Genomic DNA, 14,210 nt, shown 5'->3' on the forward strand with positions numbered 1-14,210 from the left:
GAATTAAAAACAAGCATAAAGTCACCACCTCAAAATAACTGCTCTTTAACATTTTGGTATACTTCTATCATTATTTCTATGCATAAGCTATTTTCACAGAATTGAGGCTGCTCTCTAGGATTAGATCAAGACAGGGCTATGCACTACGATCTACTTCCCTCCCCTCCCCAAATTTCTTTAAAAAGACAAACAAAGATACTTTATGTATATTTTTAAACATTTATTTATTTATTTCTCCCCTCCTTGCCCCCCTGCCCCTTGTCTGCTCTCTGTGTCCACTCGCTGTGTTTTCTTCTGTGTCCACTTGTAGTCTCATCAGGCGGCACTGGGGATCTGCATCTCTTTTTTGTTGCGTCATTTTGCTGCATCAGCACTCGGTGTGCAGTGCCACTCCTGGGTAGACTGTGGTTTTGCAAGGGGCGGCTCTCCTTGAGCAGGGGCCACTCCTTGTGCAGGGGGCACCCTGACGCGGGCAACACCCCTGTGTGGCATGGCACTCCTTGTGTGCAGCAGCATCGCGCGTGCGCCAGCTCACTACATGGGCCAGGAGGCCCTGGGTTTGAACCCTGCACCCTCCATATGGTAGGCAGATGCTCTATCTGTTGAGCCACATTCACTTCCCAAAAGATACTTTAAATAGAGTAAATCCACAATAGTTCTGGGAAACAAGTAGGCCAGAACTTATGATGAATTTCTGGAAAATAGACACAGATCTGATCACACTGACAAAGAGAGAGGAAACCACAACCCAAGATGCTGTCCCATGAGCAAGATATTGAGAAGGGAAGAGCAGATCCACAGAGATTCCAAGCTTGGGGATACAAACACATGGAACAAGGGCAATTTTGAAGGTAATTTGCAGAGCTGCTTCAGAACTTTGGGGCCAACTGCTCCCCCTTCCCCTTCTGTTACACTAAGCAGCAGGCTGCAGAAGTACTTCTGTCCAGGTTAAAACTCCTGAACTGGGAGTGGATGTGGCTCAAGCAGTTGAGAGACTGTCTCCCACTTGGGAGGTCCTGGGTTTGGTTCCCAGTGTCTCCTAAAGAAAACAAGCAGGCAATGAGCAAAAATAAACAAGCAGAAAATGAGCAAAAGCAACCATGAGCAGACAATGAACAAACAAGAAAAAACAAAACAAACAAAGAGCAGACAACGAGTAAAACAATGAACAAAAACAAAAGAGCAAGCAATGAACAAACAGACAAGGGAGCAAAAAGCTCCTGAACTGCACACTAAAGAACGGAAACTTTCCATAAAGTCCAAAGTCAAAAACAAAATAAACCAATAAATAAAAACAGAGCCCATCTATGCAAAACCCCTCATTTAGAGGAGAGGATGACGGGAAACAAGGCACACAACTGGCAGGGCAACCATTTGGCTACCTATCTACAGGCATACCTCATTTTACTACACTTTGCCTTGCAGATATTGTATTTTTTGCACATTGAAGGTTTGTGGCAACTCTTTGTTGAGCAAGTCTATTGGCACCATTTTTCCAACAGCATGTGCTCATTTCATGTCTCCATGTCACATTTTCATAATTCTCACAATATCCCAACCTTTTTCATTATTATTATATCTGTTATGATGATCTGTGATCTTTGAGGTTACTACTGTAATTGTTTTGGGCATCATGAACCATGTACATAGAAGATGACAAACTTAATCGATAAATGTATGTGTTCTGATTGCTCCACCAACTGGCAGTTCCCTGTGTCTCTCCTTCTCTTGCCTCCTAATTCCCTGAGACACAACAATATTGAAATTAGCCCTATTAATCCTACAATGGCCTCTGAGTGTTCAAGGGAAAGGAGGAGTTGAATGTCCCTCACTTTAAGTATAAGCAAACTAGAAACGATTAAGCTCAGTGAGAAAGGAATGTCAAAAGCTGAGATAGGCTAATAGTTAGGCCTCTTGAACCAAACAGCCAAGTTGTGAATGCAAAGGAAACATTCTTGAAGGAATTAAAAGTGCTACTCCAGTGAATACATGGATGATAAGAAAGGGAAAAAGCCTTACTGCTAATTTGGAGAAAGTTTTAGTGGTCTGTATAGATCAAACCAGCCACTACACTCCCATAAACCAACACCTAAGGCCCTAACTCTCTTCAGTTCTATGAAGGCTGAGAGAGGTGAGAAAGCTGCAGAAAAGTTTGAAGCCAGCAAAGGTTGGCTCATGAGGTTTAAGGAAAGAAGCCATTTCCCTGACATAAAAGTGCAAGGGGAGGCTCCAAGTGCTGATGCAGAAGCGGCAAGTTATCCAGAAAATCTAGCTAAGATAATTGATGAAGATGGCTACACTGAACAAAAGATTTTCAATGTTGATGAAACAGCCTTTTATTGGAAGAAGATGTCATCTAGGACTTTCATAGCTAGAGAGAAGTCAATGCTCGGTTTCAAAACTTCAAAGCACAGGCTGACTCCTTGTTAGGGGCTAATGCAGCTGATGACTTTAGGTTGAAGCCAGTGATCACTTGCCATGCAAAAAATCCTAGGGTCCTTAAGAATTATGCTAAATCTACTCTGCCTGCACTCTATAATGGAACAACGCCTATATGACAACCCATCTGTTTACAACATGGTTTACTGAATATTTTAAGCTCACTGATGAGACCTACTACTCAGAAAAACAGATTCCGTTCAAAATATGAATACACATTGACAATGCACCTGGTCACCCAAGAGCTCTGATGGAGATGTACAATGTGATTCATGTTGTTTTCATGCCTGCTAACATAACATCCATTCTGCAGCCCATGGATCAAGGAGTAATTTTGATTACTATTTAAAAAATACATTTTGTAAGGCTATAGCTCCCATAGACAATTATTACTCTGATGGATCTGGGCAAAGTCATTTGAAAACATTCTAGAATGGATTTACAATTCTAGATGCCATTAAGAACATTCCTGATTCATGGGAGGAGGTTAAAATATCAACATTAGGGAAGCGGACGTGGCCCAGTGGTTAGGGTGTCTGTCTACCACATGGGAAGTCTGCGGTTCAAACCCCGGGCCTCCTTGACCTGTGTGGAGCTGGCCCATGTGCAGTGCTGATGCACGTAAGGAGTGCCGTGCCATGCTGGGGTGTCCCCCACATAGGGGAGCTCCATGCGCAAGGAGTGCACCCCGTAAGGAGAGCCGCCCAGCATGAAAAAAAGTGCAGCCTGCCTAAGAATGGCGCTGCCCACACGGAGAGCTGACACAACGAGATGACGCAACAGAAAGAAACACAGATTCCTGTGCAGCTGACAACAACAGAAGCAGACAAAGAAGAAGACACAGCCAATAGACAGAGAGAACAGACAACTGGGGTGGGGGGGGCAGGGCAGAGAAATAAATAAATAAATAAAATCTTAAAAAAATATATATCAACATTAACAGGAGTTTGGAAGAAGTTGATTCCAACTCTCATGGATGACTTTGAGGGATTCAAGACTTCAATGGGGCGGCGGACTTGGCCCAGTGGTTAAGGCGTCCATCTACCACATGGGAAGTCCGTGGTTCAAACCCCGGGCCTCCTTGACCCGTGTGGAATTGTCCTATGCGCAGTGCTGATGCGTGCAAGGAGTGCTCTGCCACACAGGGGTGTCTCCTGTGTAGGGGAGCCCCATGCGCAAAGAGTGCGCCCGATAAGGAGAGCCACCCAGCACGAAAGAGAGTGCAGCCTGCCCAGGAATGGTGCCGCACACACAGAGAACTGACGCAACAAAAAGAAACAAAGATTCCCGTGCTGCTGACAACAGAAGCGGACAAAGAAGAAGACCCAGCAAACAGACACAGAGAATAGACAACCGGGGTGGAGGGGTGGGGAAGGGGAGAGAAATAAATAAATAAATCTTAAAAAAAAAAAAAGACTTCAGTGGGAGGTAACCTACAGAATTGAGTGGGAGAGAGTATAAACTACAATGTAAACTATAATCCATGCTTAGTGGCAATGCTCCAAAATGTGTTAATCAATTGCAATGAATGTACCTCACTAATGAAAGAAGTTGTTATCGTCGGGAAAAGTAGGAGGTATGGAGAGTGGGACATATGGGAATCCCTTATTTTTTTTTTTTTTATGTAATCTAAGTATCTTTTAAAAATATATTTAAAAAAAACTTCACGGGAGGAAAGAAGAGCAGATGTGATATAAAGAGCAAGAGAACTAGAATTACAAGTACAGGCTGAAGATGTGACTGCATTGCTACAATATCATGATGAAACTTTAATGGATGAGGAGTTGCTTCTTATGGATGAGCAAAGAAAGTGGTTTCTTGAGATGGAATCTACTGGCGAAGATACTGTGGACACTGCTGAAATGACAACAAAGGATTTAGACTATTGCATAAATGTAGTTGATAAAGCAGCATCAGGGTTTGAGAGGATTGACTCCAATTTTGAAAGAAGTTCTACTGTGGGCAAAATACTATCAAATAGCATTCCATGCTACAGAGAAATCTTTTATGAAAGGAAGAGTTAATGAATGTGGCAAATTTTATTGTCTTAAATTTTAAAATATTTCCACATTCACACCAACCTTCAACAACCACCACCCTGATCAGTCAGCAGCAATCAACATCAAGGCAAGACCCTCCACCAACAAAAAGATTATGACTCGCTGAAGCCTCAGATGATGGTTAGCAAGAGATGGTTATGGGAACAGAACTGAAAGTCTAGAAAGAGACTTTAGTATGTATAGGATAATGCATGTCAAAGCAGGCATTTCAAATTAGTCAGGAAAAAGTAGAATGATGGTGGGACAACAGGCTAAACATTTTTAAAAAAACAAGATATTAGAACTCTATATCAAAACTATATTCACCAAATATATCCCACATGAATTTACGTACATTTACCATTTACTGTTTATTGTGTGCTGGGCACACTAAGACATACATAAATATTTATAACTCCATCTAATTTTCACTGCTCTTTGAGGAGTGTACATTATTATTACTGTTTTATGGGTAGAAAAACAGAAACTTACAGAAATAAAGGAATTTGCCCGGAGTCACAGAGTTGCTAGAACCAGAAATCAAATCTAGAACCTTCAGCCTCCAAAGCACATGTTTTTAATCACTATGATGTATATAATAAGATCTTAAAAATACTAGAAAAAAGTGACTAAGGACACCTGAGTGGGCATTGGATTTTATAAACATGGTATCCATTGCAAAAGCCAAAAAGGAAAATATTGCCAGGTTTGAATTTAATTTAAAGTTTTCTACTATGTCAAAAACATCATAAAAATAGGAAGGTAAATAAAATGTGAAAAGTGAAAAAGCATTTGCACAATATTTAATAAAGGGTTACTATTTTGTTATACATAAAATGTTATACATAGAATCCTTACAGTATATAAAAATAGTACTAACATCCCAATAGAAAAATGGACAAGGAATATGATCAAGCAATTACAAGTGAAAAAATAAAGATTAACCATAGTCATGGAAAAAGTTCAACATTGTTAATAAGCAAAAACAACAGCAATAACAGATAACCAGATTGAACTGACATGGTCATAATTTTTGTCCATTCATTTGACAAACGAATTGGCAAAGGAGTAGGGAAATAGGACTCTCATAAAATGATGGTGAGAAAGCAATGTGTAAAGCTTTCCTGAACAGCAATTTGAAAATATACATTAAAAACCTTACAAATGTACATTCTTTTTCTTCAGCGATTACACATTTAAGAAGTTATTCTAGGGAAGCCAATGTGGCTCAAGTGATGGGGCTTCCACCTATTATATGGGAGGACCTAGGTTCGATCCCTGGGGCCTCCTGGTGAAAAAGAAGAGAAAGCGTGCCTGTGCAGTGAGCCAGTGCCCGCACAGTAAGCCAGTGCCCACGCAAGTGAGTCATGCAATAAAATAAGGATGCAACAAAAGAGAGACAAAGGGGAGAGTCAAGGTGAAGCACAGCAGAAACTAGGAAATGAGGTAGTGCAGCTGACAGGGAAACTCTGTCCACATTAGAGGTCTCCAGAATCGAATCCCGGTGAATCCTAGAAGACAAAGATGAGAAGAGAAGACAAAAAGAGAAATAGATACAGAAGATTACACAGTGAATTGACACAGACAGCAAAAACAGTAAGGTGGAGGGGTAGGGGTAGGGGGGACATAAATCTTAAACAAAAAAAAAGTTATTCTTACTAATGGACATGCTTAAACAGGAGACTGATTAAATCAAAATAGGTCCACTAATTATTAAAAAATTAAGTAACACTGTAAGAAAAGAATCAAAAAGTATATGGAGAAAATGTTTTAAAAAGACAAAAACAGTCAAAACAAAAAAAAGGTATATGGTTTGGAAAGGAATAAGGTTATTATTCACAGTTGAAATGATTTTCTACATAGAAAACTCCCAGCTATTTACAGACAAAATATTAGAATTAGTAAGAGGGTTTAGCAAGAACACAAAGAAAACATATAGTCAATTGCATTTCTATACACCAGCAACAAAGTTAAAATTATAATTTACATTACTGTTTGCAATAGCACATAACAACAAAGTGCCTGGGGATAAATGAAGCAAAAATGTGCAAGACTTTTATGAAGAAAATAAAAACGACATTGAGGAGAGGATGTAGCTCAAATGGTTGAGTGCCTGCTTCCCATATACCTGGGTTTGATCCCCGGTACTTCCTAAAAATAAAAACAAAACGGAACGGATATGGCTCAAGCAGTTGGGCACCCACATCCCTCGTGGAAGGTCCCGGGTTGGTTTTTGGTGCCTCCTAAAGAAGATGAGCAGACGCTGTAACCAGCAAGAAGCCTCAACCACCAGAAGCTGCAACCAGCAGAAACCGCAACCAGCGGGGAGTGGAAGTGGCTCACGCCGTTAGGCTCTAGCCTCCCACATGGGAGGTCCCAGGTTTGGTTCTCAGTGCCTCCTAAAGATGATGAGCAGACAATGAGCAGACCGACAAGGGAGCCATCTCAGGGACAGAGGGGGAAATGAAAAAAAAAATTATGTAAAGAAATTTGACACTTAAAAGCAAAACAAAACAAAAAAACAAGCAAAAAAAAAAACCAACTTGGGGGAGCCAGTGGTTTGAGCACTGGTTTCCCAATACAAGGTCCTGGGTTCGATTCCTGACCCCGGTACCTCAAAAACGAAACAAACAAATAAACAAAGAACTACATTGAAAGGCATTAAAAAATATGTAAACAAATGAAGAGAGATATACCATGTTTATGGATGAAAGATTCACTATCTTAAAGATGTCATTTCTCCCCAAAATGATCTATAGATTCAATGCAATTCCATTAAAAATTCCAGCAAGCTGATTCTTAAATATATATTGTGAAGGACTCTTAAAGAAGAGCAAAGTGGGCAGGCAAGCTTTGTGCCATCAGTTATCAAGATTTATTACACTTAAAATGGTGTGGATTAGGAAAAGACAAAAAGAACAGTGGATTGGGATAGAGAGCTCTGAAACAGACTTGCACATGTACAGGCATGTTATGTACGACAGAGGTGGCCCTGCAGACCACCAGGGAAAGATCCTGGGACAACTGGGTATTCATAAAGGGAAAATAAATCTTACCTCACGTGGTGATCTGGAGCTTTGTACTCTGGAAAAACATGTTCTTAAACCATTCCTGTGGTTGTAAACCCATTTTAAATAGGATTTTGATAAGGTTACCTCAGCTCAGATGTGGCCCGATCCAATCAGGATGGGTCTTACTAAGCAAAATGAAATTCAGACAGATAGGAAGCAACGGGAAGCAAGAAGCCAAAAGTCAACAGAACCAGGACTAGAAAGGAAAGGCCACCATGTGCACTGCTATGTGACAGAGGAGCCAAGGACCGAGAATCACTGGCAGCCAGTCCCAGAATGCCAGTCTTTGGGAAAAAAGAAAGACTTTGATAATGCCTTGATTTGACTTTCTCTGAGCCTCAAAATTGTGAGCTAGCAAATTTCTGTTGTTTAAGCCAATGCATTGCATAGTATTTGCTTTAGCAAAGAGGAAACTCAAACACCTCACACCACATTTTAAAAATCACTTCACATTTACATCCAAACTCCATTTTACCTCAAGTCCAAAATGTGCAAAGTAAAACGGTAGTGATTTTAGAGAAAAATAGGAAAAATATCATAATGACGTCAAAGAATAATTTCTTAATCAAGACAAGATGCAGGGAAATGGATGTGGCTCAACTGATAGAGCATCTACCTACCATATAGGAGGTCCAGGGTTCGAACACAGGGCCTCCTGGCCTGTGTGGTGAGCTGGCCCATGTGCAGTGCTGCGGCGTACAAGGAGTGCCATGCCACGCAGGGGTGTCCCCATGTAGGGGAGCCTCATGTGCGAGGAGTGCGCCCAGCAAGGAGAGCCGCCCTGTGTGAAAAAAGCACAGCCTGCCCAGGAGTGGCGCTGCACACATGGAGAGCTGCCACAGCAAGGGGAAGGAACAAAAAGAGACAGATTCCCGGTGCCACTGACAAGAATGCAGTGGACACAGAGGAACACAGAGAGAATGGACACAAGAGAGCAAACAATGGGGGGGCAGGGGGAAGGGAAGGGAGAGAAATCTTTAAAAAAAAAAAAAGACAAGAGGCAAATCACAATCCAAAAGGAATAAGATCGATACATTTAACTACTATATTAGTCAGGGTTCTCCAGAGAAACAGTACTGATATGATATATATTTATGTATATATAAATATTAAGAGATTTATTATAAGAATTGGCTTCACACCACAATGGGGATTGGCAAGTCCAAATTCCATAGGGCAGGCTGCAATTTGGGAACTCCAATGAAGGTTTCACTGAATTCCCCAGGAGAAGCTGGCTGGCTGAAGTAGGTAGAAATTCTCTTTTCTGACTACTGAAATCATCAGTTCTTCCTTTAAGGCCTTCAGCTGATTGAATGAGACTTCTCTCATTGTGGAGGGCACTTTCTTTTGCTGATTGTAGATGTAATCAGCCAGAAATGCAATCAAATGACTAATGATTTAAATCCATGAAATACCCTCACAGTAACAATCAAGTCAGTGCTTGCTTGACTAAACAATTGGAACATAACCTAGCCAAGTGACACATGATATTAACCATCACAACTACCATAAAATTAAGAATTTTTGTTAAAAGGCTTCATAAAGAAAAAGTAAATACAAATTGAGAAAAGGTAATTCTAACATGTACCTGTCAAAAAGTTAGATTGGTAGCCAGAATATATAAAGGACTCCTAAAATAAATACTAAAAAGAAAAATATTCTAAAAGTAAAATAGACAAAAGACAACAGTAAGCATTTCACAGAAGAGAAAACACAAATGGTCATTTAACATCTAAAAGATGTGTAATCTCATTAGTAGTCATGAAAATGCAAATTAAAATCACAGTAAGACAATATTTTACTTCCACCAGACTGGCAAAAATTTGGAAAGTCTCGCGATCCAAGTATTGGCAAGGATGTACATTGTACGTTACAGGTGGGACAAGAAATTGGCATTAGTTAGTACAGTGGAATGTACTGTACTAAAAACAGTAAATAAATATGTCCCAGAGAATTTTTGCCCTATGTACTAGAAGAAATTTACAAGAATATTCATACAGCACTGTTGGCAGAAAACAGTAAACAACCCATCGACCAGAGAATGGCTAAATTGTGTATTCATACAAAAGAATACTTTGCAATGGTGAAAGCCAAATGAATTAAAAGCAAGGGGAAAAAGCAAGTCTTCACAGAAGAATAGAGGCGTGGTTCCATTTCTACAGAGTTCAAAAACACATAAAACTATGCAATACATTGCTTAGGGAAACATATGGTAAAGCAATAATAATTTTTAAAAAAATCCCCAAACACAACAAAACCAAAACTAAGGGAATGATAAGAGACTGCAGGAGTGCTCTCCTTGGGAGCTGGGCGTAGGGCATGGGAAGGTGGGATGGGGTGCGAGCGGGACCTGAGGGCGAAGATGAGGGGACCTGGTCGGTGACGGGCTCCAGCCTGTCAACAATGTTCTCATGAGCTGGAGGGTAGGCACAGCGTTAGCTGTTTAATTATTTAAAGCATATGCTAGATACTTACTTATATGTATAGTATATTTTATATTCAAGTAACTGAGCGAAAAGTTTAGGAGAATGTGACATTTAAAATATTAAAGCACATTATAAAACAGCATGAGCCAATGTCTGCTAAAAATACACTTATTTGTAAAGATAAAAGACTAGATACAAAGTTTTTGATAGTATTTTTCTCTGGAAGGTGAGGTTGCATGTGGTTTATGAGTTAAAACTCTATATTAAATATTTCCTAAAATGAACACTTCAAAGAATATGAAGAGCTAAAGTTTATCATGTACAGGAGAAAAAAAAGAATCTTACGCTAAGAAGTACACAAATACCAGCTGTTTAATGCATTACCATGCCTAGAGGTGGAGGCATTTTAAAAGGAATTTCCTTTTTACCCAAAGGCACCACTTTGGGACAGTGAAGTCCAGACTCCTGACAAGTGTGTCTGAGGTTGTGTTTGTGGGTTGATGAGGAGGGTGGGTGTGGGACCTCTGGTCCCTTCACCTTGGGGCCGCCCTGTGGTAGCTTGTTTAATATGGGGGCAAGAAAGGTGCTGCTAACTGCAAAGTTACCTCATGACTGGGAGTTGGATGAAAGATGAATGAGTAAGCATAGGCATTCTTATGTTCATTTTTCTACTTTTTATTTCTAATTCATTGCCATGGAATTTTCCCACTTACAAATGAATAGCAATATGATAATTAATGGGCCAAATGAGCCATACCAAACTACACAAAAAGAGCTCACCTTCAAAGAATTTCCAGATCAGCCAGGGAAGATCGGGGTAAATACCTATCATAAATGAAATGGTGGAATCCTGACATGGCACTTAATGGTGGCTTTTAAAAGTATCACATTTCATAGCTGTGAAATATCCCCCAAATATCTCACAAGAAAGGAAAGATCAAAGAAAAGGGCAATTCAAAAAAAGATCTTGTTTCTCTCTCTTGTATGAGAAAGAGCACATAAAATGGAAGCAGTGGTTACCCCAGCACCACCCTTCAGAGAACTGAGGTAACTATGGTAACTGTTTGGGAAAGGCCTTTTAGTTTGGAAGGTTCAAATTCTAGAGCTGTTGGTGGATTTGCGTTCAGTCCCACTGGGGAGAGCTGTGAACCTCAAGTGCTGAGTAGTTCATTCTCTGGGGAGATAGCAACCTTTTCATAAAAAAAAAAAAAAAAAAAAAAAAAAATCTAGGTTCTTAATTGCTGGTGAGAAGAGCTAGCTGTATGCAACAGTCAGAAAACCTTTTATCTGGAAAACTTGCCTTTCTTAAAGTTAGGGTATTCAACGAAAAAACATTTTGGGAATAATGAAGAAATTGAGCTTTTCTTTATATATACATATATTTTCAGAAGAAACAAAATGGAGATAATTTTTCTCAAAAGAGCAATAATTAAAATGCCCAGAAAAAAGAAATATCAAGAAAGAGCCTATCTACGTTTTAAAATACCCACGATCCTCTAATGAAAGCAGTTTATTTCAGCTTTGGCAAAATGGAATTTAAAATATATGTATACATATATAAAGTCATGAAAATCCCTCACCTTTCTTGTAATTTCTTGAGTTTCTCAGGGTCTGTTCTTATCTTAGTGGCTGCCTTGTTGTCTCTGAAACCAGAGGCTGCCATTCTGTTTCCATTACCATTTTGATTTGGGAAATCAGACACTGCAAAGAAAGTAAAAGGCATATTTTCTTCTAGGGACCCAGACATGTGCAAGTGGCCTTGTAAGTTCATTCTTGATGGAGAGGAGCTGGAAGAATCCACAGAGGACAAGTCACCTTGAGGATTTAGTATGAGATCTTCTGGGTATAATGGAGCCCCCTGAGGCTGGCTTGTGAAGGTAATATCTTCTGCTTCCCTGACATCAAATTCATGTGTACCGGCTCCTGGAAAATAACTGGGATTTTCAGCACTGGTAAATGGATTCCTATTTCTAATGGGGGACAGTGGCCGACGAACATTAAACCTTGAGTTTCCCTCTGAGTCTGAACTGTGAACCAAAGAAGATGACACTGACAAGCCTGCTGGACTATCACCTCTCAGAGCAGAATGCACTAATGACCCGGGAGCATAATAAGGTGAATTCACTGATGGTCTTGGAGCTGTTGGTCTACCAGAAGGAAAGCAGTCAAGAGAATTTCTAGAACTGTTTAAATAGGCTTGCCAATTTCTTTCATAATGATGGGTCCCAGGCCTATCTGCCACAGTACAGTCAGTAGATACACTCTCAGCATTGACACCATCCTTTTGTCTTGGTTCAGATTTGGTATCCCATGGATAAAGGGCCTTTTGCTCATTTTCATTGTCACCACCGCCATTCCCTCTAGCAGACGTCCCATCAATCAGCCCAGGGTCTTGGAACATCTTTTGCCCGACAGAAGGCTGCTCTGTTACTGGCTCTATTGCATTGCTTATTTTTAATGAGCCATGACTAAGCTCACTTCTTCTTGAGGAATTTGCTCTGCAATTTTCAGGATCTTCTTCAAAATTTTTATTTTTTGCCTGCGAGGTGGATGTCCCAAGAAATCGACTTCTTTTATGACTGGAAGGAGAACGGGGTGGGAACATATCAACCAACAGAAGTTCTTCCTCTAAGTGGATTTCCTCTTCAGTGTCATCATTTTCTCCTCCAGGATTTAATGATAAAATGGAATAAAAATCTTCGTCTCTGAATCTAAATGGTGCCCTTCTTGACCCTCCTTTAGGCGTGGAGGTGAGCGATGGCCCCGAGGACTCACTCAGCACTTGAGGAACATTTGCTCCTTGGAAGGCCTGGGTTAGAGTTGAGTGTGGTTCGCTCTGGGAGAGAACACTCCGGTCTCCTTTGCTGGCCCTCTCAGGGGCGTTGTCAGCTGTTGTCTGTTGTAAGGAGGGCACTAAGTTTCTTCTCTCTCGAACCGGCCTCTTAAGCTTAGTGTCACTTGCCCACATTGGGCCTTCGAGTTGTTGAGCTACTGGATCTGCATTGAGAAAAGACAAATTTATCATTCTACTATAGGTGCCTGGATTGAAAGAGCTCTAACACCAAGGTGAGAGTCCCTTCCGGCAACAAACAAGCCCTGGGAGAGGAAGGCAGGTGTGGTCAAAATAGTGGCAGCGCAGGAGGAGGCAGAGCAGAGTGCTGCCTTTTACAGTTTCTGAATTCCCCTTTTTACACCTGTGGCCAGCAGGCTGGCTTTGGGGAAACCTGGCTGACCCTGAGGATCTAGATTCTTTCTGAAGCAACCTCGGGGACGGAGACTGGTCCAGCCGCAGGCCAGTCAGGGCTGATGATGGATAAACGCATGACTAAGTGCTGGTTTTCATTCCAGTATTTATTGAAGAGGAAAAGCAGCACTCCAGGGATGACTTCTACAAAAACCACCAGTGCTTTCTCATCCAGATTCACTCAGCCTGCGTTTATGACCCTCCTGCTACCCCCACAGCTTACAAAAGCTGAAGACAGAGTTTATCGTAGGAGATCAGGAAGAAGCTGGTGCCTGGTGGGATGATTTTGATCGTCTACTGTTTAGTGCAAATAACAATTATAAATCTCTTATGGAATCATTATCTCCTGTTTATTAAAAGTCACTTTGTAACCTTTGTAACAACTGTAGTAGTTGTTTTTTTTTCCTCCAGGAATCTAAAATATGAAGATACATGGAGAGAGGAGAGAGGAAAAGTACCAACTCATAGGAATTTCTATTGAAGAAATCACTTGTTCAAAAGTTGCCCTTATGTAAGAACAACAGTGAATGAGCCCTACTTACTGAGGGCTTACGCTGAGCAGTAGAGGCCACAGGCCAGCTGCAGAATATACATGCACGCCAATCTCCCAACCCTGTGAAACAGGCACCACCATCACCCCACATTATCACAGGGGAACCAAGACAGAGGGACAGCAAGGAACATGCCCGAGATCCTATTTCTAGCAAGTGATGGAGTGAACGTTTGGGCCCAAGCCTGCTTGATTGTTGGTATTCTTAGCTACTACCCTGTGCTATCCCTTAATAAACTTCCAATTTTCTGGTGGAAAACAGAATCCATTTAATTCGTGGTGGTGTGCGTATGCTGCTGAGGGCTTTTTCACCCTCTCAATGTGGATACTAAACTGCAGGTGCTTCTTCTTTGCCGCCCCATACCTTCATTTCCTCGTGACATCTCTCCTGCCCCCTTTTACTTCCCTCCCTGCCATTCTGCAGGATCTGATGAGGCTCTG

At 41.0% G+C, this 14,210-nt stretch overlaps 1 protein-coding gene across 17 annotated transcripts in view; it reads right to left on the minus strand.

Moving 5' to 3' along the window:
* Positions 1-14,210, minus strand: part of MARCHF10 (membrane associated ring-CH-type finger 10) — an 84,057-nt gene that overhangs the window by 20,211 nt on the left and 49,636 nt on the right. For all 17 annotated transcript variants that reach the window (XM_058284485.1, XM_071210730.1, XM_071210731.1 and 14 more), the window contains one exon: positions 11,556-12,972. In XM_058284485.1, coding sequence (XP_058140468.1) covers positions 11,556-12,972 — 1,417 coding nt within the window. The remainder of the gene's footprint in view (positions 1-11,555; positions 12,973-14,210) is intronic.

Source organism: Dasypus novemcinctus, chromosome 21, assembly GCF_030445035.2.
Source record: "Dasypus novemcinctus isolate mDasNov1 chromosome 21, mDasNov1.1.hap2, whole genome shotgun sequence".
In the NCBI taxonomy this organism is placed as follows: Eukaryota; Metazoa; Chordata; class Mammalia; order Cingulata; family Dasypodidae; genus Dasypus; species Dasypus novemcinctus.